Here is a 25,676-nt window from a genome sequence, read left to right as displayed (position 1 = left end):
AATTATATCATTTTCCTTCCACTTCACAATTATGTGCCACTTTGTGTTGGTCTATCACATAAAATCCCAATAAAATACATTTACGTTTTTGGTAACTTGAAAAATTTCAAGGGGTGTGAATACTTTTTCAAGGTACTGTATATAAAAAAAAAAAAAAATCTTCACTATAAAATGGGACAAATGTGGGGGTAAAGAAGGAAACGTGAATATTAAACGTGGATCTATTTTGTCTTAAATCAAAATACCTGTACAGAAAGTCTTAAGCTGGCCACACACTTAAAGTGGCTACACATTGGTAGAGTTTCGAACGAACCTTCGTACGAAAATGCTTTGTACATTTGATGACTGGACAAATATTCAAAAGTACTTCAAAACTTAGCTGTTAACATTTAATTTTGGAATGAATGTAATTTTCCAAACGAAAACCATACGCGATTAGAAATTGCAAAAAAAAATTTCTATCCTGCTTCTTAGAATGTTATTGACGTGGTGGTTGAAAATGAACGCCAATTTGACCCCATTAATGATGAGAAAATTGAATGTTCTTAAACATAAAAACTTCTAAATTAAATTCTACTGGTGTATTAGCAGTATAAAGCTTGATACACAGAGACCGAAAAACTGACAGACTTTGGCCCGTGTGTACAGCTGTCTGTTCTAATGGAGCCGGTCTTACGCAAAAGGCACAATCAGGGGCGGACTGACCATTTGGAAACTCTGGGACTTCCCGATGGCCCGAGGTCAGTAGGGAGCCCCATGAGATGCCCCTGGTACCTTTTTCATAGGCTTTTTTGAGTTTGGGCAAGGACACAGGGGCCCCATGATCCCCTATTGCCCATGGGCCCCATGAGTTGTCAGTCTGCCCCTGGGCACAACGGAGAAGATTGTTTTTTATTGTCAGCTTGCTTGCAATTTCTCATGTGTACCCTACACTAGTTTTTGTTTAATTCAGCCAGAGGACAGGTTCCTCCATCCACACTAGTGAGGTGGAGAAATCTCCCCTGCTGAGACATTTTATTATGGACAGCAGTGCCAGCAGCTGTCAGAAAACACTAATTAGCAGGCCCAACCAAGCAAGAAAATTTTCCTATGTCCCTTCAGCAGAAGTCGATCAAACAAGTGACTTCTTTAGAGCAGAAATGACCACACATGGATAGAAATTAGTCTGGTCCCTACTGTATATGGTCAGCTTTATCTAAAAGCTGCACATTGTTTTTCGGGAGTTAGGTTGACTGGGTCCGTGTTTGCTATCTAGTCTGGAAATCAGGGAATTCAACTTCCATCCAATGCTTTTCATCCAAATAAATCGCTCTGTGACAGACTCCAACTCAAGTGCAGGTCCTGACACCCCAATTTGCCCATCTTGCTGCCTATAGTTAAAAAAGGTACAAAAATGACAACGCTAAGCCATTTTTACATCAGGATACATTCAGAAGCAGCTTTGGTCTTACATGAACACATTCTTTAATAAAGAGATTAGAGTATTTCAGGTTTTACTGATTTAAGATTCAGTACAGAAAGATTATATTAAACCCTTAGGACTGCATAGTTACCAGCCAAAAGGAAAATGCGCTGCCAGGGAAATCAACTGCGGATACTTTTCTTTTGTGCGTTTTTTTTTTTTTTGAGGGGGGGGGGGGGGGTGGTATTTAGTTTTCTTTAAATAAATCAAGAAAGCTGGATTATGTGAATTATTTGTAACCAAACTACCTATTTAAAGAAATGCATAGCCCCATACTTTAGATCAACTACAAACAAGCAGCGAAGTTAAAACTTTTGTATTTCTTGTAGCTTGATAAACACTGGATGAGACCTGCTAAAAGCATGTTTAGAGCTATAGCCAGTATTTCTGTTATGATCTGTATTCTACGTTGTCAGATTGGATTTGGAGTGCTTTAAACCTTTATCTGCCCATGATAAAATGTGCATTTGAAGATCAGCTAAAACCCCCAAACATTATATATTTTCTGAGACCCAGATAATACAAATGGCAGTAGTTCCATTTTTTTCAGTACTGTGACATTAGCAGAAGAAATTTATCAAAAGCATCTTTTCAGTAAAAAAATACACTAAGTTCATTTCAGTGCACGGAAATACAATACATTACCCACTTTTTGCTAAAATATAAAAAGGAGGTTGCACCAAGTAAACCGGATACCAAATATGTCAAGCCTTAGGTCCTGTTCACATCGCTCGATTTGGGATTTCGGACAGAATCGCAGCAAATCACACTGCGCCAATATCCTTCAATGGCACGCTAAACGTGATGCAGTTCTGCCTTGATTGTCGCATGGCAAGCCTGCGTACAAATTGTGTGAACCCGGTCTTCCAAAAAGAAGCAGGAGCTTCTTTTCAGGCAACAAACATGCATAGGGCGGCTCATTCAAGTCAATGGGCGGCGCTATGCAACACACAGAATCGTGTGAAAATCACAATGTCAAAATCGCATGTAAAAACGGGGCCTTAAAGTTTGTCCATAGGCTTTAACCAGTTTGCTGTCAGAGCTGCTCTTTGCGTTTTCTGCATTTGTTTAAAAAATAATTTTTGGCCTCATGATTACTTAAAACCTTTAAAACATATTTTCTGAAATCAGACACCTTGGAGAATAAAATAATTTTAGTTCCTATTTTATTGTTGAATGACATTAGTACAACAGTTAATCAAGCTCAAAATTTCACTAAAAAAATACACTAAAGTCAATTTTAGGGCATGCAAATGCAATAGATTACACATTTTTTGCAAAACAAAGCGGTTGTAAAGGAAGGTTTTTTTTTTTTGTTTTGTTTTTTTTTTTTTTTTTTTTTTTTTTTTAGAGTGCATGAAAGTTAAAAAAAAAACAAAAAAAAAAACAAAAAACACACCACCACACACACTGTGCAGCAGTGCCCCCGGCCCCCTCAATACTTACCTGAGCCCCATTGAGATTCAGGGATGTGCGCGACAGCCATAGCTGTCCCAGCTCTTTGGCTCAATGGCTAAAGCTGCAAGTGGGAGCCACTGGGTCCTGCTGCTGTTAATCACAGCCAGTCAGCCAATGAGGAGAGGGGAGCTGGGCCAAACAGTGGCTTCCATGTGTGAATGGACACATGGAGCAGCGAGTGCCCCCATAACAAGCTGCTTGCTATGGGGGAACCTGACAAAAGGAGGAGCCAGGAGAGCCTGCAGGGAACCCGAGAAGAGGAAGATCTAGGTTCCTCTGTGCAGAACCACTACACACAGCAGGTAAGTTTAGACATGTTTTTTTTTTTTTTTTTTTTTTTTTTTAAATAACAAACACCTTTAGTATCACTTTAAATAGGAGGTTTTACTGGGTAAATACTGTAGATACCCAATATGTCAAGTCCTAAAATGGGATGTACCAGTAAAGCAGTGATTAACTTCGGTACCCTATATTTTCCATAGGTGATACTTTTTAGCCTTCAGGTCATCAATTTAGAGTTAAACCATGAATAATGGTCCTCAAATTATTGCTCCCACACCGGCAAGTGCAGAAACATATGTAGCATATTTTTGTGAATAGTCACCCCTAATGTGTATTACATTCATATGTTCCTCTATGTGGGGGTGGGCTTAAAAAATGTTTTGGGGGTGGAGGAATTATAAGTGTTACTAAACCCAGGACCCTGCATTCACTATATCTGGCTTCCGACAGTACAAAGAAATGCAATTACTTTAGTAAATATAAAACAGTTAAATACTTTTTCTCATCAGCTTTAAATAGCAGTCTTGTGACCTCTATCAGTGTCCAGCTGAGCACTGGTTAAAGCTTGTAGGAGGAGTTTTCATTCTCCTCTTACTATCCCATGAGGCTGCATAACCCCTTGCCTTCTGTATGGACAGTGCCAATTGGCCCTGTGCTGATCACAAGCACCCTCCCTAAAAGAAACCAAAAACTCTCTAGCAGTACACACCAAACTGAGCACGTGCAGTGTGCCGCCTAGGGCTCTGTACTATCAGCAGATGGATTGGGGAAGGATCAGAGAAGACAGGATCAAACAGCCTTTTTACACAACGCAGATGATTAATCCCTTAGGATCCACAGTGAATATAACAAGCATGCTTTACTGCATGTACATACTGATTTTACGATTGTGGGTTTAGTAACACTAAGTGCTTGGGTGTAAATACATTTTTTTTTTACCCATATAAGCCCTACACCCTGGTAAACAAAAAGATTTAGAGACTCTGTTGCCAAGCCATTCATTTCAACAGTCTGCCCATTATATGTGCATTTAATGCAGACCTTGTATAGACATCAAATAGCCCTGAGACTTCTGCTGGGTGCTGCCATTTTGGCTGTGATGTCAGCAGCTCCAGTAGACCTAAAACTGTCACTATAGTAATCCCTTTTGCTCCTCTCTAGCTGGTACATCAAGGTTATGTAGGGAGGCAAGCAGAGTGGGGCTAGGCCAGCACAGGCAACAATTAGACTCACAGAAGAGAAGAGGGCTAGGACAGAGGAGAAGGTGGTGCTAGAAAATTGACATTCCTGAAGGAGTCAATTTGCAAGCAAGTTCAAAGATGAATGGCAAGTGAAGAAAAATGCTGCAAGTATGCATTTGAAAATACTTGCTGTCTGTGCTTTTACCTGCACTTTTAAGTTGGTGAGAGTCTTTAAACGATATATATATTTCATGTATAAGTGACCTGTAGGAAAGGGCAATTCTCACATTTACCTTAATTGTTTTTGTGTTTCTAGTTTGTACAACCTTTTTTTTTGGTAGACAAATGTAGACATTTACCAGTAAATAGTAAAAAGTGTTCCTCTACGTTTCACAATATGCAGCCTGTTGCTTATTATCTTTCACCATGATCTGAAAGTTCAATCATAAAGTGCTTATGTGAATAGAAGTGTTCATACAATATTCCAGTGAAATAAATTAAAACGTCTCAGATCACATAGAATCATAAAAAAAAAAAAAATTTAAATTCTGAATAGTGAATAGTCCGTGGCACTGCAAGTCACAGAAGTGCCAAGTGATATATGTGTGCTTATTTAGCAATAATGGTGATTATACATAGTCCGTGGCACTACAAGTCACAGCAATGCCCGGTGTTCGTGGAACTACACTGGGCATTGCTGTGACCTCTAGTGCCACGGACTATGTATAATCACCATTATTGCTAAATAAGCACACATATCACTTGGCACTTCTGTGACTTTCAGTGCCACAGACTATTCACTATTTATATTCAGAATTTTAGTGTTTTACAATTTTATGATTCTATGTGATCTGAGACGTTTTATTTATTTCACTGGAATATTGTAGGAACACTTCTATTCACATAAGCACTTTATGATTGCATTTGTCACTCATGCTTTAGCGCTGCACTTACATTTGAATGGATTACTGTGGGTTTTTTTACCTTGCCTTTTGTGCTAGCGGCCACCATATTATCTGAGCTTGCCTCATATCTTGTGTTCTATGATCTGAAAGTTAGCTGGATGTAAAATACATCGGGTTATATAATAAAATTACAGAACAATGTACAAGGTGGAATAAGACATAGATAGCAATCAGCAACCCGCCAACTGCACCAAGCTGATGAAAGTTGTGCATATCTTAGCTTTCATCACTGACTTATTAAATAGTCCTGCTAGGTTCACATATCCCCATGTTAAAATCCTGGTACAAATCGCACACCATCTCAGTTGTCCACGCTAGATAATGAACCGCAGGCTGCATGGAGTAGAGGCCAGTTCACACCAGAATGCGGGAAATGAACTGCAGTTGCGATGTGTAGCAGGTATCAATATTAAGGTAATGACACCCCAAACGCAGGTCACAAATACACTGCATTTGCCCTCACCACATCGTATGTTACAGCAGTACTATGCTATTCAGTTGCTGTGTGCTTTCAAAATAATTCATTCACTTTGGGGTGGTGTGATTTCAGCCCATTCAAAAATTAATGGGCCAAAAATTGCAGCGCACAAAACTGCATGCGAATTGCACAGGAACACCCAACAACCTCTTAAACACTTTAGGGTCCTTTCATGCCATACTGCACATAAAAATGCACTCCAACATACTGAATATGCATGTGCAGTAACACATAGTTCATGCTCGTTGCTTTGCATTTACAGTGCCTTGAAAAAGTATTCATACCAAGGGGCGGACTGACCATTTGGAAACTCGGGAACTGCCCGAGGACCCGGGGTCAGTAGGGAGCCCCATGAGATGCCCCTGGTACCTTTTTCATAGGCTTTTTTGAGTTTGGGCAAGGACACAGGGGCCCCATGATCCCCTATTGCCCAGGGGCCCCATGAGTTGTCAGTCCTCCCCTGTTCATACCCCTTGACATTTTCCACAATTTTTCATGTTACAACCAAAAACATAAATGTGTATTATTGGGATTTGATGTAATAGACCAACACAAAGTGGCACATAATTGTGAAGTGGAAGGAAAATGATAAATGGTTTTCAAAAGATTTTACAAATAAATGTGAAAAAGTGTGGTGTGCATTTGTATTCAGCCCCCCTTAGTCAATACTTTGTAGAAACACCTTTCACTGCAATTACAGCTGCAAGTCTTTTTGGGGATGTCTCTACCAGCTTTGCACATCTAGAGAGGGACATTTTTGTCCATTCTTCTTCGCAAAATAACTCAAGCTCTGTCAGACTGGATGGAGAGTGTCTGTGCCCAGTAATTTTCAAGTCTTGCCACAGATTCTCAATTGGATTTGGGTCTGGACTTTGAATGGGCCATTATAACACATGAATATGCTTTGATCTAAACCATTCCATTGTAGCTCTGGCTGTACGTTTAGGGTTGTTGTCCTGCTGGAAGGTGAACCTCCACCCAAGTCTCAAGTCTTTTGCAGACTCTAACAGGTTTTCTATTAAGATTGCCCTGTATTTGGCTCCATCCATCTTCCCATCAACTCTGATGCATGCGCAGAACGCCGATCCATACTACCCGGCGGGCACTAGGACCTGGGTGGCGACGGCCGCGCATGCGCACTCTGTCAAAGATGGCCCATTTTCTGCCACTAAAAAATACGCCCTTGGCTATGGAAACGGCACAGATCTTCGTGAAGGAAGTGGTGAAGCTCCATGGAATTCCAGAACACATTGTCTCGGACCGGGGGGTCCAATTTACGTCAAAAGTCTGGAGAGCATTATGTGAGGTTCTGGGAATCAAGCTGTCCCTCTCGTCGTCCTACCACCCACAGACAAATGGGCAGATGGAAAGGATGAACCAGACCAGCAATGGGCAAACCACGGCCCGGCGGACCTTTTAATCCGGCCCGCGGAGCTAGGCTCCCGCTAGGCTCCTCTCACAGTCCGCCCTGAAGACTGGTGTAGCATGAAAATCTGTCTCCTATGAGGATCTGTCCCCCTCGACGTATCTGCGCATGTGCCGGAGATCGCCGATCGGCTGCTAATGCCTGAAACTGGCACATGCGCAGATACGTCGAGGGGGACAGATCCTCATAGGAGACAGATTTTCATACTACACCGGAACAGCACGGGAACACGGCGAAGGGACGCGCGGAGCAAAGGTAAGTGAATTGACACAGGGGGGACTTAATATGGGGGATGAATTAATATGGGGAATGAATTACTATATGGGGGGATGAATTACTATATGGGGGGGTGAATTGCTGTATGGGGGATGAATTGCTGTATGGGGGATGAATTACTATATGGGGGATGAATTACTATATGGGGGATTAATTACTATGCTTACTATGGGGGAATATTACTATACTTACTATGGATGACACATATACATCATTCATCTACTCTTGGTCCGGCCCCCGGGTCCAATATATGAACCCATTGCGGCCCTCAAGTCAAAAAGTTTGCCCACCCCTGAACCAGACCTTGGAACAGTACCTGAGATGTTATACATCTTTTCTCCAGGACGACTGGCTGGCGCTCTTGCCATTGGCTGAATTCGCGTACAATAACGCGAATCATTCTGCTACGGGGCAATCCCCATTTTTTGCCAATTACGGATTTCACCCCACGTTTTTACCCAACCTGATCCCTGAAAGCCCGGTCCCTGCTACACAAAATATGCTGGATTTTTTTCTACCAATAACAAGGTACTTCAAGAAGCCATTGCAAAGGCCCAGGAGGACAGTAAAAGGGCCTTCGACAAGAGAAGAGGCGAGCTAAGCCTGCAACTGGGAGACCAGGTCTGGCTAGCTACTACCAATTTGAGGATGTCTTGCCCCTCGAAAAAGCTGGGGCCGAAATTTATGGGCCCATTCCGGGTAAAACGGAAGATCAATGAGGTGGCGTATGAACTGGCACTCCCAAGAACCTTCAAGATTCACCCAGTTTTTCACGTGTCATTACTGAAGCCAGCAATGCCAGATCCTTTCCCGGGCCGAAGGTCCAGACCTCCGGAGGCTATAACCATTAACGAACAAGAAGAATTTGAGGTTGAAGCAATCATAGATTGCAGGAAAAGAGGCGGCCAGACACAGTTCCTGATAAAGTGGAAGCGCTATGGCCCTGAGGAGAATTCGTGGGAGCCGGCCCAAAATGTTCACGCCCCTAGACTTGTCCGGGAATTCTATCGTAACCACCCACGGAGGAGAGATCGGTTGGGCATCTGGAGGATGCGGCGGCGGCGACAAGTGGGTCTGCGCATGCACAGAACGCCGATCCATACTAGCTGGCGGGCACTAGGACCTGGGCCGCGGCCGCGCATGCGCACTCGCTCGCCTGGCACCAATGACAGGGCAGGGCGCACTATTTAAACCTGCCCTGCACACACTCATTGCCGTATGGTCTATTTATCCTGTGTTCCTGTATACCTGCTATTGTGATTTGTTGCTGACCCTGCCTGATCCTGACTTCTCCTGCTCTGACCCCCTGGCTCGTTTGACCTCTCTCCTGGATATCCCTAATCTGATCTGAACTCCTGTTACTGACCCTGGCGAGTGACCTGACTACTCTTCTGCCTGCTGCCTTGTACTACGCTGACCCCACTGTTACCGACCCGGCCCGTTTGACCACGCTCACTACTCTGCCATCCATCCAGCCATCCTGCATGGATCCAGCCATCCTGCACAGATCCAGCCATTCCTGCTCCAGCCTTCCACCTCTTCACATCAGGCTCTCTATCTGCACATACCTCTGGCGGATCCCTCTACCACAGGCAGGTGTACTCAGGGGCAGCGACCTGGTCCCTGTCTGCTCCAAGTCTATCCCCACCATCAGGGGCCCTGGTGAACAAGCAGACTGGGGCTTAGACTCTGCGCTCTGGGGAATCCTGTCGACTGCTAGAGGTACCGCCAGGCGGTTGTTGACAGGTGTGCTCAGGGTGATAAGAGTTTTGCTTTTAGGCCAAAAAGTTAAAATGTTGGTCTCACCTGACCAGAGCACCTTCTTCCACATGTTTGCTGTGTCCCCACATGGCTTCTCACAAACTGCAAACTCTTCCATAAAGGCCAGATTTGTGGTGTGCACGTCTAATATTTGTCCTGTGAACAGATTCTCCTACCTGAGCTGCGGATCTCTGCAGCTCCTCCAGAGTTACTATGGGCCGCTTGGCTGCTTCTCTGATTAATGCTCTTCTTGCTCGGCTTGTCAGTTTGTGGACGGCCATGTATTGGTAGGTTTGCAGTTGTGCCATACTCTTTCCATTTTCGGATGATGGATTAAACAGTGCTCCGTGAGATGTTCAGAGCTTGGGATATATATATATTTTTGTTTTTTAAATAACCTAACCCTGCTTTAAACTTTTCTACAACTTTATCCCTGACCTATTTGGGGTGTTCCTTGGGTTTCAGGATGCTGTTTGTTCACTAATGTTCTCTAACAAACCTCTAAGGGCTTCACAGAACAGCTGCATTTATACTTAGATTAAATTACACACAGGTGGACTCTATTTACTTATTAGGTGACTTCTGCAGGCAATTGGTTCCACTAGATTTTAGTTAGAGGTATCAGAGTAAAAGGGGGCTGAAAACAAATGTACACCACACTTTTCAGGATTTGTAAAAAATTTTGAAAACCATTTATCATTTTCCTTCCACTTCACAATTATGTGCCACTTTGTGTTGGTCTATCACATCAAATCCCAATAAAATACATTTACGTTTTTGGTTGTAACATGACAAAATGTGAAAAATTTCAGTGGGTACGAATACTTTTTCAAGGCACTGTATACCTGTGCATTTCACCTGCTGATGAGAATTTACAGTGTTATTTTCTTTTTTCAAAATTCCCAGTTCCCTATAAGGCTCAAAACAGGAAATTTAAAAAAAAAAAAAAAAACTTTCACTTCTGTGCCTCAGTTGCATTGCATTGACATGCAATAAATGCGTATCCCTTTAAAATACATACATATTGCATTTTAAAGCACCGTACTGCAGATGTAGACATTATAGTGTGAACAAGGCACATAGAAAAAAAATGGGTTTTCCATATGCCCTTGCAGTGACTTACGTTTATCCAGTGCAGAAAAACACAGGTCGCTGGGTATTTGACATGTTCAGAAGGAAAAAAATGGTTTCATATGGATTCGTTTAGTTACCAATTTCACTTTGTTGCATTCATAACAAAATTCATTTGACCATATTTGAATTTTTTCCACTGGATCTGAAGAAGTATTCGAAAATATAGACTTAATCTGAATTCATTATAAATAGCTGGTTCTATTCTATTAAAAAGACAGTTCTATTCTATTCCATGTTCTACTCCTTTACTTTCTATTTTATTCTATTCTTTTATTTTCTATTCTCTTCTGTTTTACTCTATTCTTTTTGAAATTTAATTTTCGGAAGACAGCTATATTCTATTGTATACAGATCTATTCAAATCTATTCCATTTTTTCTCTATTCCTTTAGTTTCTATTCTATTTTACTCTATTTGTTTCTATTCTGCCATATTCTATTCTTTTCACATTTCAGAAGACAGCTATATTTTAATTTTATTCTATTCAGTTAAATTTTTTTTATTGTATTATATTTTCTATTATATTCTTTTGTTTTCTTTTATCTCCTAGATTGTAAGTTCCAAGGAGCAGGGCCCTCCTATCCCTCCTGTATTGTTGCTGTATGGTCTCCCGTTATATTGTAAAGCGCTGAGCAAACTGTTGGCGCTATCTAAATCCTGTATAATAATAATAATTATTTTCAAAATTCAAATGACGGCTATATTCTAACACTAATACAGTCTTTGAAGGTAATCAGCAATATGTTTATATTTTGAATTTGTTTTCTAATCCAATTTGAATATCTTGTTTCGTTAGTTTAGATTTGTTTAAAATTTGTTACCATTGTAATTCGGAAATTTGGATACATCCGAATCTCTGAATAGTGAAAATTTTCCTAACAAAATGGAACTAAAACCACACAAGTCTACTGGGCATAGTATTAATGAGCCCTTAAGCCACGTGTCAAACACAAGGCCCGCAGGCTGAATTCGGCCCACCAGGGGCTGGGGCACCCCCCTCGTCTCAACCCCCACCTTGTCTCAGCAGTGGGCAGCAGAGAGGTGAACAGAACTCCTCCTAAAGATATTGCACCTGTCTGTGCAGCTACAGCACCCCCTTGTCTCAGAATTCAGTAGACTCCGACAGCAAACTCCAGACCTCCTCTGGTCCTCCTCCAGACCCTATACTTTCTGCTTTCCAACTTCACTTTCAGTTTCTTCCGGGGGGGTACTGTGTTGTTAGGATGGGGCTCTTGACATTTGATGCAAGGGGTAGGGTGCTCTAAACATCTAGTCTTACAAATACTCCTGACCCTTTAAGGGAAACCATAATGCTGATGCGGCCCACGAGGAATATGAGTTTGGCCCCCCTGCCTTATACAATCCACATACAGTTGTTCTGATGAGCATAAACACGGTCAACTGACCAAAAGAGACAAACAAAAAGGACATTGTGCAGGAATAAGAGAACAACTGCTGCAAAGGTGACCGTTTTCTTATTCCGGGTCACAACCCTGTGCAATGTCCTCCACCGCGCTAATGCTTATCCTGGAACCTGTATATCCCATTATATCCTTTGATAATGAACCCCATGACATGGCAAATAAATCGGCCACTTCAGTCACAGAGGCACCAGTTAAGCGGCACCAACCATTTGCCCTCTTTGAAGCTCAGTAAGCTCTGACATGACTCCGTATTACTAGCAGCGAACGCAGTGAATGACAAAAGTAAGGCTTTCCACCTGTTAGCTAGGTGTCTCATCACACAGCAGAAGCAAACAAATGTTACATCACTTTTGCTTTCACCATAAAACATGTCGGCACTTACACACCTGCAAATCAACCCCTGTACATCAAAATGTCAGGATGTTCTGACAGTGAAAGCTTCAGTATTTACTTAAAGTCAATACAAAAAAATATATGCAGTACATCTCAGTAAAAATTGCGCATTCATCCATCTGGAAAGACTAAGTACCCAAAACATTTTGGTGTTCCAGAAATGCACTCAGCTCCTAATTCCTGTTGCAGACTGACACAACCCAGCATGTTTGTTTTAGCCCTGTCCCATGCCTGTTGCAGGCATACTGTTGTGCAGTACCATTACCAAATGCAAGAGAATGGGGCTGTGCTGCCACTTGCGTAAAAACACACAGAATGCATGTGGTCGTGGCACACAGCTCCAGTCCTTCAAGGGTTACAACAGATGAAGTGGTGACATATTGCCTTCAAACACACCTGTCAACTGCCCTATGATAAGCGATCCATCGCAGATAGCCTTCTAAAAAAAAGGGGTGTATGTACGTTGTTATATTTAATATAAACATACAACATAATATATCTTTAATAATAAGCAGCACAACTCACTATGTACTCAACAGTCCCCAAGGGTTTTTTTGTCACCATTTTTTTCTCTTTCTTCTCATTTTTATTATTTTGGATTTCACCTGAAAGAAAATAAAACACAGACATGTCACAAGAAGAAAAACACAAAAGCTGTCATTCAATGAAAAGCAGGAACAAAAAGTACAAATCTAACAAGTGGAAAATCCAGTGCAGAAAGTCACTGTTGTGTTAAAAAAAAAAAACCAAAAAAAAAACCAAAAACAAATCATTAACAGTTTTACGATTATTTAGTATCAGTACGCAAAGAAGAGTGATGGTATTCAAAACCCCAACAAGCCACTTCTGTTCACTGATGATTTAAAAAAAAAAAAAAAAAAAAAGGATGAATTTTGATTGGTTGCTATAACTTATGTACTTTGCTCATTTCTTCATTATTTTTCTCATTAATTAGAGTTTACACCATAACAGGAATAGGGGGGAAATCTTAAAATGGGGACACTTGTTCTTGTGACAACTCTCCAAGACTGGTCATACACTATACGATCTGATCGTACAACCTCTGTGCAATTTCATTTAGAGTTACCTAAGCAGTGTAGTCAATTTGTATCCAGTCAGGGAAGCTCTTGCACTACATAGTTGATGGTAGATCTAAAAGTAGATTATATAGAGTATGGCCAACCTTAGGCCTCTTGTACACATGAACTCACGTAGTCGTTAAACACTCCTGGCAGCAGAAAAATGCTAAACACATGTAAATGCGGTACTGCGTTTAGTGCTTGGAGGTTTATTTGATTGGCCAGAGTATTTTCCATTGACATGGATAAGCGCCGCAGGTAGCGTTTAGACGCGTTTAGCATTTGTTGGCCAAAAAACTCTGAGTTCAGAAGAGGAACGTTTAACTTCCCCTAAACTCTGGTAGAAGCCTATGGCTTCCCTCTTGGGGAGTACCAAAGAAGATAGCCCATCAGATGTGAGCCAATGTTTATGATGTTACATCCAGGAGACATCTGGCGTCAGGAAGTTGGAATACGTGTTTGCCATTCCAGGTGGAGCATGTAATGATTTCATGGCTTCCAATAAGATTATTGCCTCTTGGTTGGTGAAGTCCATCTCCTTGGCCTACAAGTTAAAAGGGTTGGCTGTGCCAGGGGGATTGCATCACTGTCCACTCGAAGGGTCTCGATCTTGTGAGTGGCGGTCAACTCTTGATATGGGGGGGGCAGAGACTGGGGCCATGCTGCAAGACATGGCCAGAGACTGGGGCCATGCTGCAAGACATGGCCAGAGACTGGGGCCATGCTGCAAGACATGGCCAGAGACTGGGGCCATGATGCAAGACATGGCCAGAGACTGGGGCCATGATGCAAGACATGGCCAGAGACTGGGGCCATGATGCAAGACATGGCCAGAGACTGGGGCCATGATGCAAGACATGGCCAGAGACTGGGGCCATGATGCAAGACATGGCCAGAGACTGGGGCCATGATGCAAGACATGGCCAGAGACTGGGGCCATGATGCAAGACATGGCCAGAGACTGGGGCCATGATGCAAGACATGGCCAGAGACTGGGGCCATGATGCAAGACATGGCCAGAGACTGGGGCCATGATGCAAGACATGGCCAGAGACTGGGGCCATGATGCAAGACATGGCCAGAGACTGGGGCCATGATGCAAGACATGGCCAGAGACTGCGGCCATGATGCAAGACATGGCCAGAGACTGCGGCCATGATACAAGAGATGGCCAGAGACTGCGGCCATGATACAAGAGATGGCCAGAGACTGCGGCCATGATACAAGAGATGGCCAGAGACTGCGGCCATGATACAAGAGATGGCCACAGACTGCGGACATGATACAAGAGATGGCCAGAGACTGCGGACATGATACAAGAGATGGCCAGTGACTGCGGACATGATACAAGAGATGGCCAGAGACTGCGGACATGATACAAGAGATGGTCAGAGACTGCGGACATGATACAAGAGATGGTCAGAGACCAAAAGTATGGTTTAGGTTTATCCTCTTATTATATAGTTTTGATAAATCTAATACAATTTTTGTACAATCACATTGTATAGTGTATGGCTAGGTTTCGACATAGAGCTTTAAACATTCCTATCCAAAAAGTTTGAATTAAACTTCAATGAGTCAGTGACTGTAAATGTGTGCATCCAGTCAGAACACCTGATCTTGAAGTGTTGAAACCACTGGATGAGTATGACAGCTATTAACATATGGGTATCTCAGAAGAAGGGGCTGCCATTGCTAAAAAGTACATCTTCTATGGGAGAAATATGTAAGCTGGCACTGCTAACCCTTTCTGAAAATGCTAGTTGTCTGGCATCAATACAAACATACAGCATAGGTCAGAATTCCTTGAATCATAGCAAATCAAAGTACTGAAGTAATGGCAGGCAGCATCAGCACAACAGGCAGGAAACTAGCAATTCAGGAAGAGATTTAAGGAATGACAGCCAACAGTGAAATATCTGAGGTCCCTTTTCTGAACACCTGCAGGCTTAGGCAAGCCATAGAGGAGTCGCAAATGAAAGTTTTGTCAATCAAAAAATAAAAATGGCGCATACGATTGTGCCATCATTTGCTTCCTTTTTTCTAAATAGACATCCAGATCAGGTATTAAAATCACATGCAGCTGGCACACTAATGATGAGAAAAACAAACGATCTAATGATGGGCAGCACAGTGGCTAAATGGTTAGCACTTCCACCTGGCAGTTGGTTCGAATCCCAAACCACAGCACCACCTGCCTGGAGTTTGCATGTTCTCCCTGATCAGGTTTCCTCCCACACTCCAAAGACATGCTGTTAGGTTAATTGGCCCTAGTATGTGTATGTATGAATGTAAGCTAGGGACCTTAGATTGCACACACCTTGAGGGTTAGGGACTGATGTGAATGTACAATATATATGAAAAGCGCTGTGCAAAATTGATGGTGCTATACAAGTACCTGTAATAAATGAATGATCAACAAAAAAATGTTTGGTTTTTGACTGCTCTATGGCCTGCTTTACTGTCCTTAACAAGATCTGTATATTAAATAATAGCTCATCCACCCCTAACAGCAGGTTGTGATTTCAGATGCAAACAACTGTGGAGCCTGTCATTGATTTATACAGATTGAGCGCAAACCTGTCCGTACATGCTGCAGGAATATGCTAACCTGAGCCACATACAGCCATGTGAATGACTTCATTCACATACATGTGAATGAAGTCCTAAAGGTGGTCATACACACTACAATACATGACCAATTTATTTTCCAATCAATCTCCTTTGATAGGCATAACTGACCTATAGTCAACAACCCACTTAATCAGTATGCCACTGATCGGGAAGCTCTCATCTGTCTTTCTATCTTGTAACTTAAGTATCGGTTGAAATACAATTGTATTCATGAACAGAGTGCTGTCGATCGATCTTTTCCCACCCTGGTCGTTTGCTCAAAGCTGACCAGTCAGAAGGAAAGCTATAGCTATTTGATTGTATGTGGATTCAGTTGTTTCAATCAAATTGCACAACAATTAGATAAAAAGTGTATGGCTACCATACGGTATTTAAATTCTTAGAGTAGGTTTTAATTTTTTTTTAATGCAATTAAAATTATTCTATATCATAAAAATCATATTGATTCTGAAATCTATATTACAGATGTGCCTTGTTTCTGTTTTATATGTTACTTGATGCTGTAATGTTGTTTTTGCAGCCGATTTCATAAAAAAACTAATAAAATCATTTGTAAACAAAAATTAAAATCATATTGATTCTACTAAAACTAAAATCAATGTTTGCAAAAGGTTTTTTTTCTTAATTGCTAATCAATCCAAGAAGAATGCAAGTAGAGGTTAGTTAAATGATTTTGACACCCCCACCCTCATACCTTTGCACCAATATAAAACTCCAGGGATTTGTCCTAGGCATTGCAGTAACAGCATAAAAAATTACAAGAAGAGTCCATCTAAATAAAGCAAAATACAACGTGAAAGTAGACATGGTGCTTGCGATGACACGTACCATGTGCATGGCGGGGGGGTGGCTGGCTGTATTCACGAGATGAGCAATGGGGCTCATTAGAGGGGGGAGCACAAAGGGGAACCCCAGGTCTCCTGCACATTTTTTCAGTGGTAGGTAGGCTGTGAGTGGATGGAGGGATCTCTGCTGCTTTCTGCTCCTCCTTAGCTTCCTCATTCGTTCCAGGACACACAGTGCAGTATACAGAGTTATGCATGCATTCCACAGCAAACATTCTGATCACTGACTCTCATAGAGGGATAACAAGATTTCAAGCAAAAAAATAAAGTGCTCTGCTAGGCAAACTAATGTGCAAATTAATACTGCTCTGTAAAGTCCTTCAAAGTGCAAAAGTGCATGTTTTTCTTGCAGCATGGGATCCCTGATGCGACCCCAACGAGGTGATCTATGGAAAAGGCAACTTTATTGTTCTGCAGACCAGCTGGATCCAGACCCAGCAGAGGAGGAGTTATGGAAGGGTCTTATGAAGTCTTACCCAACCCCCACCCATAAGAAGTAGCTAGTCTACCTGGATGGATGATAGCGTGCAGCTAGCAACAGATCTAACGCAATATAAATATAGGATCCAGAGTTCTACTTTTCTTTTTCTTTTTTTTCTCTGTGAATCTTACCATGCGTTCAAGCTAGCAGCCTCCTGCGTTTAGGTTATTTAAATACAGGAGAAATGATCTGAGCAGTAGAAGCAAATATTTATTTCCCAGAACAAGTTTTGCTGTGTTTAAATGTTCTTGAGTTTACGTTTGCATTTAGATGTGTTGGAGTATCTAATCTTCCTCTGGATGCACAGTTTTTATTTTCACTAAGCACAGCTAAACTGGTTGCAGGTAAACACACAGTATAAAATAATTTAAAATCATTATACGCACAACAGTGTGAATGAGGCCCTAAGGGCTGGTTCTGATCGCGATTCCCACGCATTACCATGCCGTGCGTTTTGACAGCCCATTATTATTATTATACAGGTTTTTTATATAGCGCCAACAGTTTGCACAGCGCTTTACAAAATGAAGGTAGACATTACAGTCACATTTGAATAGGGTGAAAAATACAGGCGTACCTTGGTTTACGAATTTAATTCATTCCGCGGGACTTTTCATATTGCAAAAAATTCGTAAAACCGAAACGCGGTTTCCCATAGGAATGCATTTAAAACCAATTAATCCGTTTCGGAGGTCAGAAAAAAAGTAAAATAAAAGTCTTATCTGTTCAAAACTCTTTATAAAGTTCACTTAAAAGGCATAAATACAGGGGCATGATTAAAAATTAATTTGTAAATGCATTGAAAACCAATTAATCCATTCCGGAGGTCAAAAAAAAGTCAAAAAAAGCTTTATCTGTTCAAAACTCTTTATAAAGTGCACTTTAAAGGCATAAAGGGACATGATTAAAAAAAAAATCGTAAATGCATTGAAAACTAATTAATCCATTCCGGAGGTCAGAAAAAAGTTAAAAAAAAGTTTTATCTGTTCAAAACTGTTTATAAAGTGCACTTTAAAGGCATAAAGGGACATGATTAAAAAAAAAATCGTAAATGCATTGAAAACCAATTAATCCATTACGGAGGTCAGAAAAAAGTTAGAAAAAAGTATTTTATCTGTTAAAAACTCTTTATAAAGTGCACCTTAAAGGCATAGTACTGTACAGGGACATGATTAAAAAAAAAATCGTAAATGCATTGAAAACCAATTAATCCGTATCATATTGCAAAACAAATTTGTAAACCGAGCCATTTTTTCAATGGATTTTCATTCGTAAACCGAAAATTACGTTAACCAAGGCGTTCATAAATCGAGGTACGCCTGTACATGGACTGTACAAAAAGTATTGCTTGCACTACTTTTCAAAGTGCACTGCACCTAATCGCATAGTACTGCAGTGCTACAATATAGTGAATATCCTATCTGCGTTTGGGGTGCTGTTTACAGTATACTGGCATCCACATGCAGATCGCAAGGGCAGTGCGTTTGTTGACAGCATAGGAAACATACATGGAACGCACCTTTCCCACAGCACGTTCTGATGTGAACTGTCCCTAAAAGGCGCAATACATGCATATTGTCGTGAGCTTGTTCAGCATCTCACTGAAACTATAGTAAAGATATTATAGGATAGCTACAATCAGATCGCTTGAGCTTACTTCTGAAAATCATGTTAAAATGTAGTGATGTTGCCAATAGCAAGCAGTCTGGTGTTTGTATTTTTTCTTTGTGCTAGACAAATAACATTTTCAGGGAATTCATATAGAGCACAGGTGTCAAACACTTGGCCCAAGGGCCGAATCTGGCACTCCAGGCCATTTCATGCGGCCCTCAGACTTCTCCTGCAGCTGTGGCACCCTCCTTGTCTCCATCTTGTCTCAGCAGTCGGCGGAAGAGAGGAGGACACATCTCCTCCTCCAGATCCTGCGCTTCTCCATGCAGCTGAGGAAAGGCTCATCTCTGCAACACTGCAGCTGCAACACCCCCTCATCTCCATCTCCCCTGTTCTCAGCATTCAGCAGACTCCAACCCTCATCTGGTCCTTCTCCAGACCCTGCATTTTCTGCTTCCCAGCTCCACCCCCAGCTTCTTCCCAGCAGTTGCAGGTAAGGGGGGTGCACCATGATGTAAGGGAGGGTGGAGTGATCTGAACATCTAGTCTTACAGATACAACCAGCCCTTTGAGGACAACCATAATGCTGATGCAGCCTGCCATGGAATTGAGTTTGACACCCCCCGATATAGAGTGTCAAAGCCACTCTTTGGTATTCCAATGTGTTTCTGCAGGACAAATATAGAGGTAGACAACTATTGTAAACAGGTACATGAATCTGGGACACGCAATACTTAAGGAGGTGCACTAAGACCATTGTATCCATACAGGACACGCCATCCTCAGTGCAACTGATCTTCCTCCCACCGCTGCAATTGTCAAACAGACCACAAAGCCATTGAGGATTTTTAAAGCTGGGTGAGTGGAGAATTATAAAGATTCCTACACACTAGTTCCCTGTCAGGTACACTTTCCTTGTGATTGACAGCAAGCAGGTTGCTACTGGCTATGGAATCCACCTTCTGTCTGCTGTCAATCACAAAGTGAGAGTGAATCTGATGGGTGTCTGTGCTTCCCCATCAGGCTTCACCCACTGTCAGCATCCCTGGTTGACTGTGAAGCTAACAATGTTCTTTAACTACTTGGCACCAGTACCTCCCAGTCCTTTAAGGGGTTTGTGACACTGGGAGGCGGGGCGGGGTTTAGGGTCATGTGACCACCATGATTGGTATTCACATGATCAAAAAGCTTTCAATCACAAGTAGCGATCAGGACCATTCCATTCGGCACATCTTCTGTTTACAATGGGTATGCAAATATGCGGCCCCTCGGCGCCAATGCCCAGCTGCCGAGAGGCCGCATATTTGTGTGCGCTCAGAGGTTAAGTGATTCTAAAGGCAGAAGGTTTTTTTTTTACCTCAATGCATTAATGCACAGCTCCCCCTAACTCTACCTTATACGTACCTGAACCTAATGTCGATCCAGCGCTGTGCTTTCTCAGCTCTCTCCCTTAACACTGGACAGAGAGACCACAGCAAGAACCATTGGCCCACCATTGGGGGGTGGGGCCAAGCCGCACTCTGTGTGTCAATGGACATACAGAGTGTAGCTTGGGATGCACGAGTACCTCCATAGCAAACAACATGCTATGGGGCCACTCAGTAGGGGGGAGAAACCAGGAGAGCCTATGGGGGACCCCAGAAGGTAAGTATAACATGTTTATTGTTTTAAAAAAATGTTCTAGGTTTACACCTTATCAAACAGAGAAAGGTGGGGAGGAGGTTGTGCCAGCAAATATGTGGCCTGCTAAAAGTGTACAGAGACATGCGCTCTACCTGTCTCTGAACACCAACTTAAGCCTGTTATAGATGGAACAAATCTCGACCACTTCAGCAGGGACCTGCTGAGATTCCATTTATATATGGGCAGGCTAGTAGTACCCAAGTCAATCCACCAATTGACTTAGGTACAACCAGCCTGTCAGATTTTTTTACATGAGATGACTACGGGCAGCTATAGCCACTAGCAGTAATTACTATGCTTTGCTGGCCGAGAAGACTTCCTGCTAGCAAGACACAACAACGCTGCAGGAGGGATTTGTGCTTGTGTTGTCAGTTTGTGACCCTGTGCTTGCAGTTCAGAGATGCACTGTGTTTATAACTTCTTCAGCCACTAGGCCCCTGGCCATCCCTGCCCTATAGATTGATGTTGCAGCCAATCACAGTTTGCCCTTGCAGCTACAGCATGTAGGAGCCTTAAATTGGTTGTAAGGCTCAATGTTTTTAATGTTCATACATAGAAAAAAAAACTTTTGTGTGAAGCTGGCCCCCAGCCCCCCCAATACATACCTGAGCCCCACTGCGATCCAGCGATGTGCCCGAGAGCTTTGGCTCTCCAGGGACTCTCCCTCCTCATTGACTGAGACAACAGCAGGAGCCACTGGCTGCCTGTGTTGTCAACCACAGCCAGTGAACCAAAGAGGAGCGAGACGGGGCGGGAAATGTGTGTGGATGGGTTGTATATATTACTCTTATGAAATACTAATGACTAAATGACTATTTACATACTATGTAGTAGCCCTATTGATTGTATTCACCTGAATTAGCAGTTCTGTTCTGTAGCTGAACTCCCCTCCTCCAGTCTTAGGATCGTTAGTTTGTTCCTCTTCCCTGAAAGGTTTTTGTTAATTTTCCATGTATAGTCATTGTAACAATCATGCACACAGGGAGAGGCGTGGTTCTCCATTTTGCTCCAAACTTCTGCATTTTGGTATTTCTCTTAAATTCCAAATCAGTCTCCCTCCTACGATTTTCCCCCTCCCTCAGGAATGCAATCAGTGTATGATGCTGAGCCCCTGCCTAACAATCCTTTTACCAAATAAGGCAATTGGGTTCTGTTGTAAGAGACACCCCATTGATTTTGGGTAGAAAAGAGGCTGTTATATTTTGTGTGTAGACAGAGAAGTGAGGACCGTCTGCGTTTTAACATCTAGCAGACAGAGAGAAAGGAGAATCTCACTGTAACAATGAAACTGAGTGCGAGACCAGAAATCCCTTTTGAGCTCATCAGACTTGAAACTGCTTAACCCCAGGCATCTTTCGGCAAGTACTTATTTACCTAAACTTCTTTCTGTTATCTGTTGGCTGTGCTGTTGTGCTCTGTATATTTATATATATATATATTGGTTACATCTTTTTTCTGTAAATGTTTCTACAGCACCCTTTTGACCTTTTAGTAATAAATCTTACTTTCTGAAAGTGTTGAACTGTTTCTATAGCTCTTTAATATGATTTACGAATCCCTGTCGCTGAAGAGCGCTACTATGAGTGTTTAACACTCTGTATAACCTGTCTGTGGAGATAGCGGTATACCGATGTTTAACCAATCATCCTAGCGTATTGCTGAGTTTCCTCTTTCTCTGTACAAAAAGGAGGTGGTGGCAGTGTGAAAGGTTAATTGCGTAATTAACCTGACCCAGTAACAATCGCATTCAGGCTGCTGGTACATAGATTGTGGTCCAATTAGCTGGAAAAACGTTGTGCAGGGTGCAGCTGGGCGTGGCATTGTTACGCACGTGACATCGTGGTGTTGGATTGGCTGGTCCTTCGGTCACGAGTTTGGTGAGAAGGTCAGGGGTCTGACGCCGCGTACAAGTCTTACTTGGCTTTTCCTTGTACGCTGCTCACAAAAATTAAAGGAACACTTTTTGATCAGAGTATAACATCAAGTCAATTAAGCTCCTGGGATATTGATCTGCTCAGTTAAGTAGCAGAGGGGGTTGTTAATCAGTTTCAGCTGCTTTGGTGTTAATGAAATTAACAACAGGTGCACTAGATGGGCAACAATGAGATGACCCACAAAACAGGAATGGTTTTACAGGTGGAGGCCACTGACATTGTTTTCCCTACTCAACTTTTCTTACTGTTTTTCACTAGTATTGCATTTGGCTAGGGTCAGTGTCACTACAGGTAGCATGAGGCGATATCTGGACCTTACAGAGGTTACATAGGCAATCCAACTCCTCTATGATGGCATATCAATACGTGCCATTGCCAGAAGGCTTGCTGTGTCTCCCAGCACAGTCTCAAGAGAATGGAGGAGATTCCAAGAGACAGGCAGTTACTCTAGAAGAGCTGGACAGGTCCGTAGAAGGTCCTTAACCCATCAGCATGACCGGTATCTGCTCCTTTCTGCAAGGAGGAACAGGATGAGCACTGCCAGAGCTCTACAAAATGACCTCCAGCAGGCCACTGGTGTGAATGTCTCTGATCAAACAATCAAAAACAGACTTCATGAGGGTGGCCTGAGGGCCGACCTCCTCTAGTGGGCCCTCTGCTCACTGCCCGGCACCATAGAGCTCGATTGGCATTTGCCTTTGAACAGCAGAATTGGCAGGTCCGCCACTGGCACCCTGTGCCTTTCACAGATGAGATCAGATTAACCCTGAGCACGTGACAGATGTGAAGGGTCTGGAGAAGCTGCGGTGAACGTTATGCTGCCTGTAACATTGTTCAACATGACCGTTTTAGTGGCGGGTCAGTGATGGTCTGGGGAGGCATATCCATGGAGGGATGCACAGACCTCTACAGGCTAGACAATGGCACCCTTACTGCCATTAGGTATCAGGATAAAATACTTGGACCCATTGTCAGACCCTACTCTGGTGCAGTGGGTCCTGGGTTTCTCCTGGTTCACGACAATGCCCAGCCTCATGTGTGGAGAGTATGCAGGCAGTTCCTGGAGGAACGCTCGCCTGACCTAAATCAAATAGAACATCTCTGGGATATCATGTTTCGGTCCCTCTGACGCCACCAGGTTGCACCTCAGACTGTCCAGGAGCTCAGTGATGCCCTGGTCCAGATCTGGGAGGAAATACCCCGGGACACATAGGAGCATGCCCCGATGTTGTCAGGCATGCATACAAGCACATGGGGGCCATACAAACTACTGAGTACCATTTTGAGTTGCTGCAATGAAATTTCAGCAAAATGGACTAGCCTGTTGCATCATTTTTTCACTTTGATTTTCAGTGTCTTTGAATTCAGTCCTCTGTAGGTTGATAATTTTCATTCCCATCAAACGATGGGACATCCTTATGTTCCTAACACATTACCCAGTCCATATCAGTATAGATATCCAGCATTATATTTTTCCCCATTGAGATCTGATGTGTTTTTAAAGTATTACTTGTTAAGTTTTTTGAGCAGTGTACATTGGTTGACCACCCCACCTTAGCTCATTTTTGATTGCTTTCCTGAACACATGCCTTACTTAGTTAACTTAACCATTTGCCTACTGGGCACTTTCTCCCACTTCCTGCCCAGGCCAATTTTCAGCTTTCAGCGCTGTTGCACTTTGAATGACTATTGCGTGGTCATGCAACAATGTACACAAACAAAATTTTTATAATTTTTTTTAGATATATAGAGCTTTTTTTGTGGTATTTAATCACCAATGGGTTTTTTACTTTTTGCTGAACAAATGAAAAAAGACAGGAAAAAATCTTTTTATTAGTTTCTGTTATGAAATTTTGTAAATAAGTCATTTTTCTTCTTCACTGATGTGAACTGACAAGGCTGCATTGATTTGCAGCACTGATAGATGGCGCTGATAGGTGGCACTGATAGGAGGCAATGATGGACACTGATAGGCATCACTGATGGGCACTGATATGCGGCACTGATTGGTAGTGATAGATGGCCCTGATGGGTGGCACTGATGAGTACTAATAGACTGCACTGATGAAAAAGCACTGATAAGCGACACTGATGGGCATTGACAGACATCACTGATGGGCACTGATAAGCAGCACTGATGGATACTGAGAGGCATCACTGATGGGCACTGAAAGGCAGCATTGATGGGCACTGATGGGCTGCACGGTTAATCACCGTGACTGGTGATCCACTGATGGACACAGCGCACCACTGATCACCGCAGCGTGTGCCTTCGGGGGAACATGCGTGGCTAGAGTGGGAGGACATCATATGATGTCCTCCCAGAACAAGAGATCTCCCACCCATCCGTCATTTCCTTATACGGTGGGTTGGAGGAGGTTAAAGTAAAACTTCACCCTCTCAGTCAACATGGATTATATTTAATATTTATCCTGATAGCATTAGTAAATAGATAGGAAAATATAATATATTTACTTGTTTCAAACTTTTTTTTACATTTCTTCAGTTACTTCCTGGTTTCCATGCCTAGATTTCTCTGCAAAATAAAGCACGGAGACAAGGAGGGATGGGGAGTTTTCTTTGAATATTAAAAATGAATTAAATTGCATTTTTGGTTTGTGGTGCTCATATGCATTGCAGTTCCACTTTAGGTGCCCTATGTACTTAAATGTACTTAAAGGATAAGTTCACCTTTGGGAACTTATTACCTGTTTCCACCTATTTTTAGGGTGGAACATGTAACATGTTCCCAGTGCTGCTGCTCTCCCCTCCCCCTCCCTGAGACAGAAATATGGGGAGAAGTTCCCCATACTAGCTGTCACTTTTTAAAAACAGTGTGGCCGTGTGGGGCTTCGCCCACATTGCCATGTCATTCATTCACAGTGTTCTGTGAATGAATGAATCACAAGTCCCAACAGCCTTAGCTGTCTGTTTACCCATACATTCCATACGGGCAAGCAGATATACTGACAGGTCTTCAGGAGACCTGCATGGCACCAGTGATCTACTGGTCGCTGGTGCAATGGTTCACAGGCTCTTACAACCAAAAATAATAAATGCACATTTTTTTACATGCAAAAAAATATGCATTTATTATTTTTTGTCAAAAGGTGAACTTATCCTTTAAGAGAACTGTTGTATCTTGCATTTGTTTTGCTATATTTCTTTTC

General features: G+C 42.4%; 1 protein-coding gene across 2 annotated transcripts in view; it reads right to left on the bottom strand.

Moving 5' to 3' along the window:
* Positions 1 to 25,676, bottom strand: part of NCOA7 (nuclear receptor coactivator 7) — a 246,793-nt gene that overhangs the window by 91,111 nt on the left and 130,006 nt on the right. For both annotated transcript variants that reach the window (XM_089686445.1, XM_089686446.1), the window contains exon 4: positions 12,765 to 12,844. In XM_089686445.1, coding sequence (XP_089542571.1) covers positions 12,765 to 12,844 — 80 coding nt within the window. The remainder of the gene's footprint in view (positions 1 to 12,764; positions 12,845 to 25,676) is intronic.

This window comes from Staurois parvus, unplaced genomic scaffold (genome assembly GCF_062004578.1).
Source record: "Staurois parvus isolate SC_StPar_1 unplaced genomic scaffold, SC_StPar_1.0 ptg000397l, whole genome shotgun sequence".
In the NCBI taxonomy this organism is placed as follows: domain Eukaryota; kingdom Metazoa; phylum Chordata; class Amphibia; order Anura; family Ranidae; genus Staurois; species Staurois parvus.
This window is presented reverse-complemented; position numbering and strand designations above follow the sequence as displayed.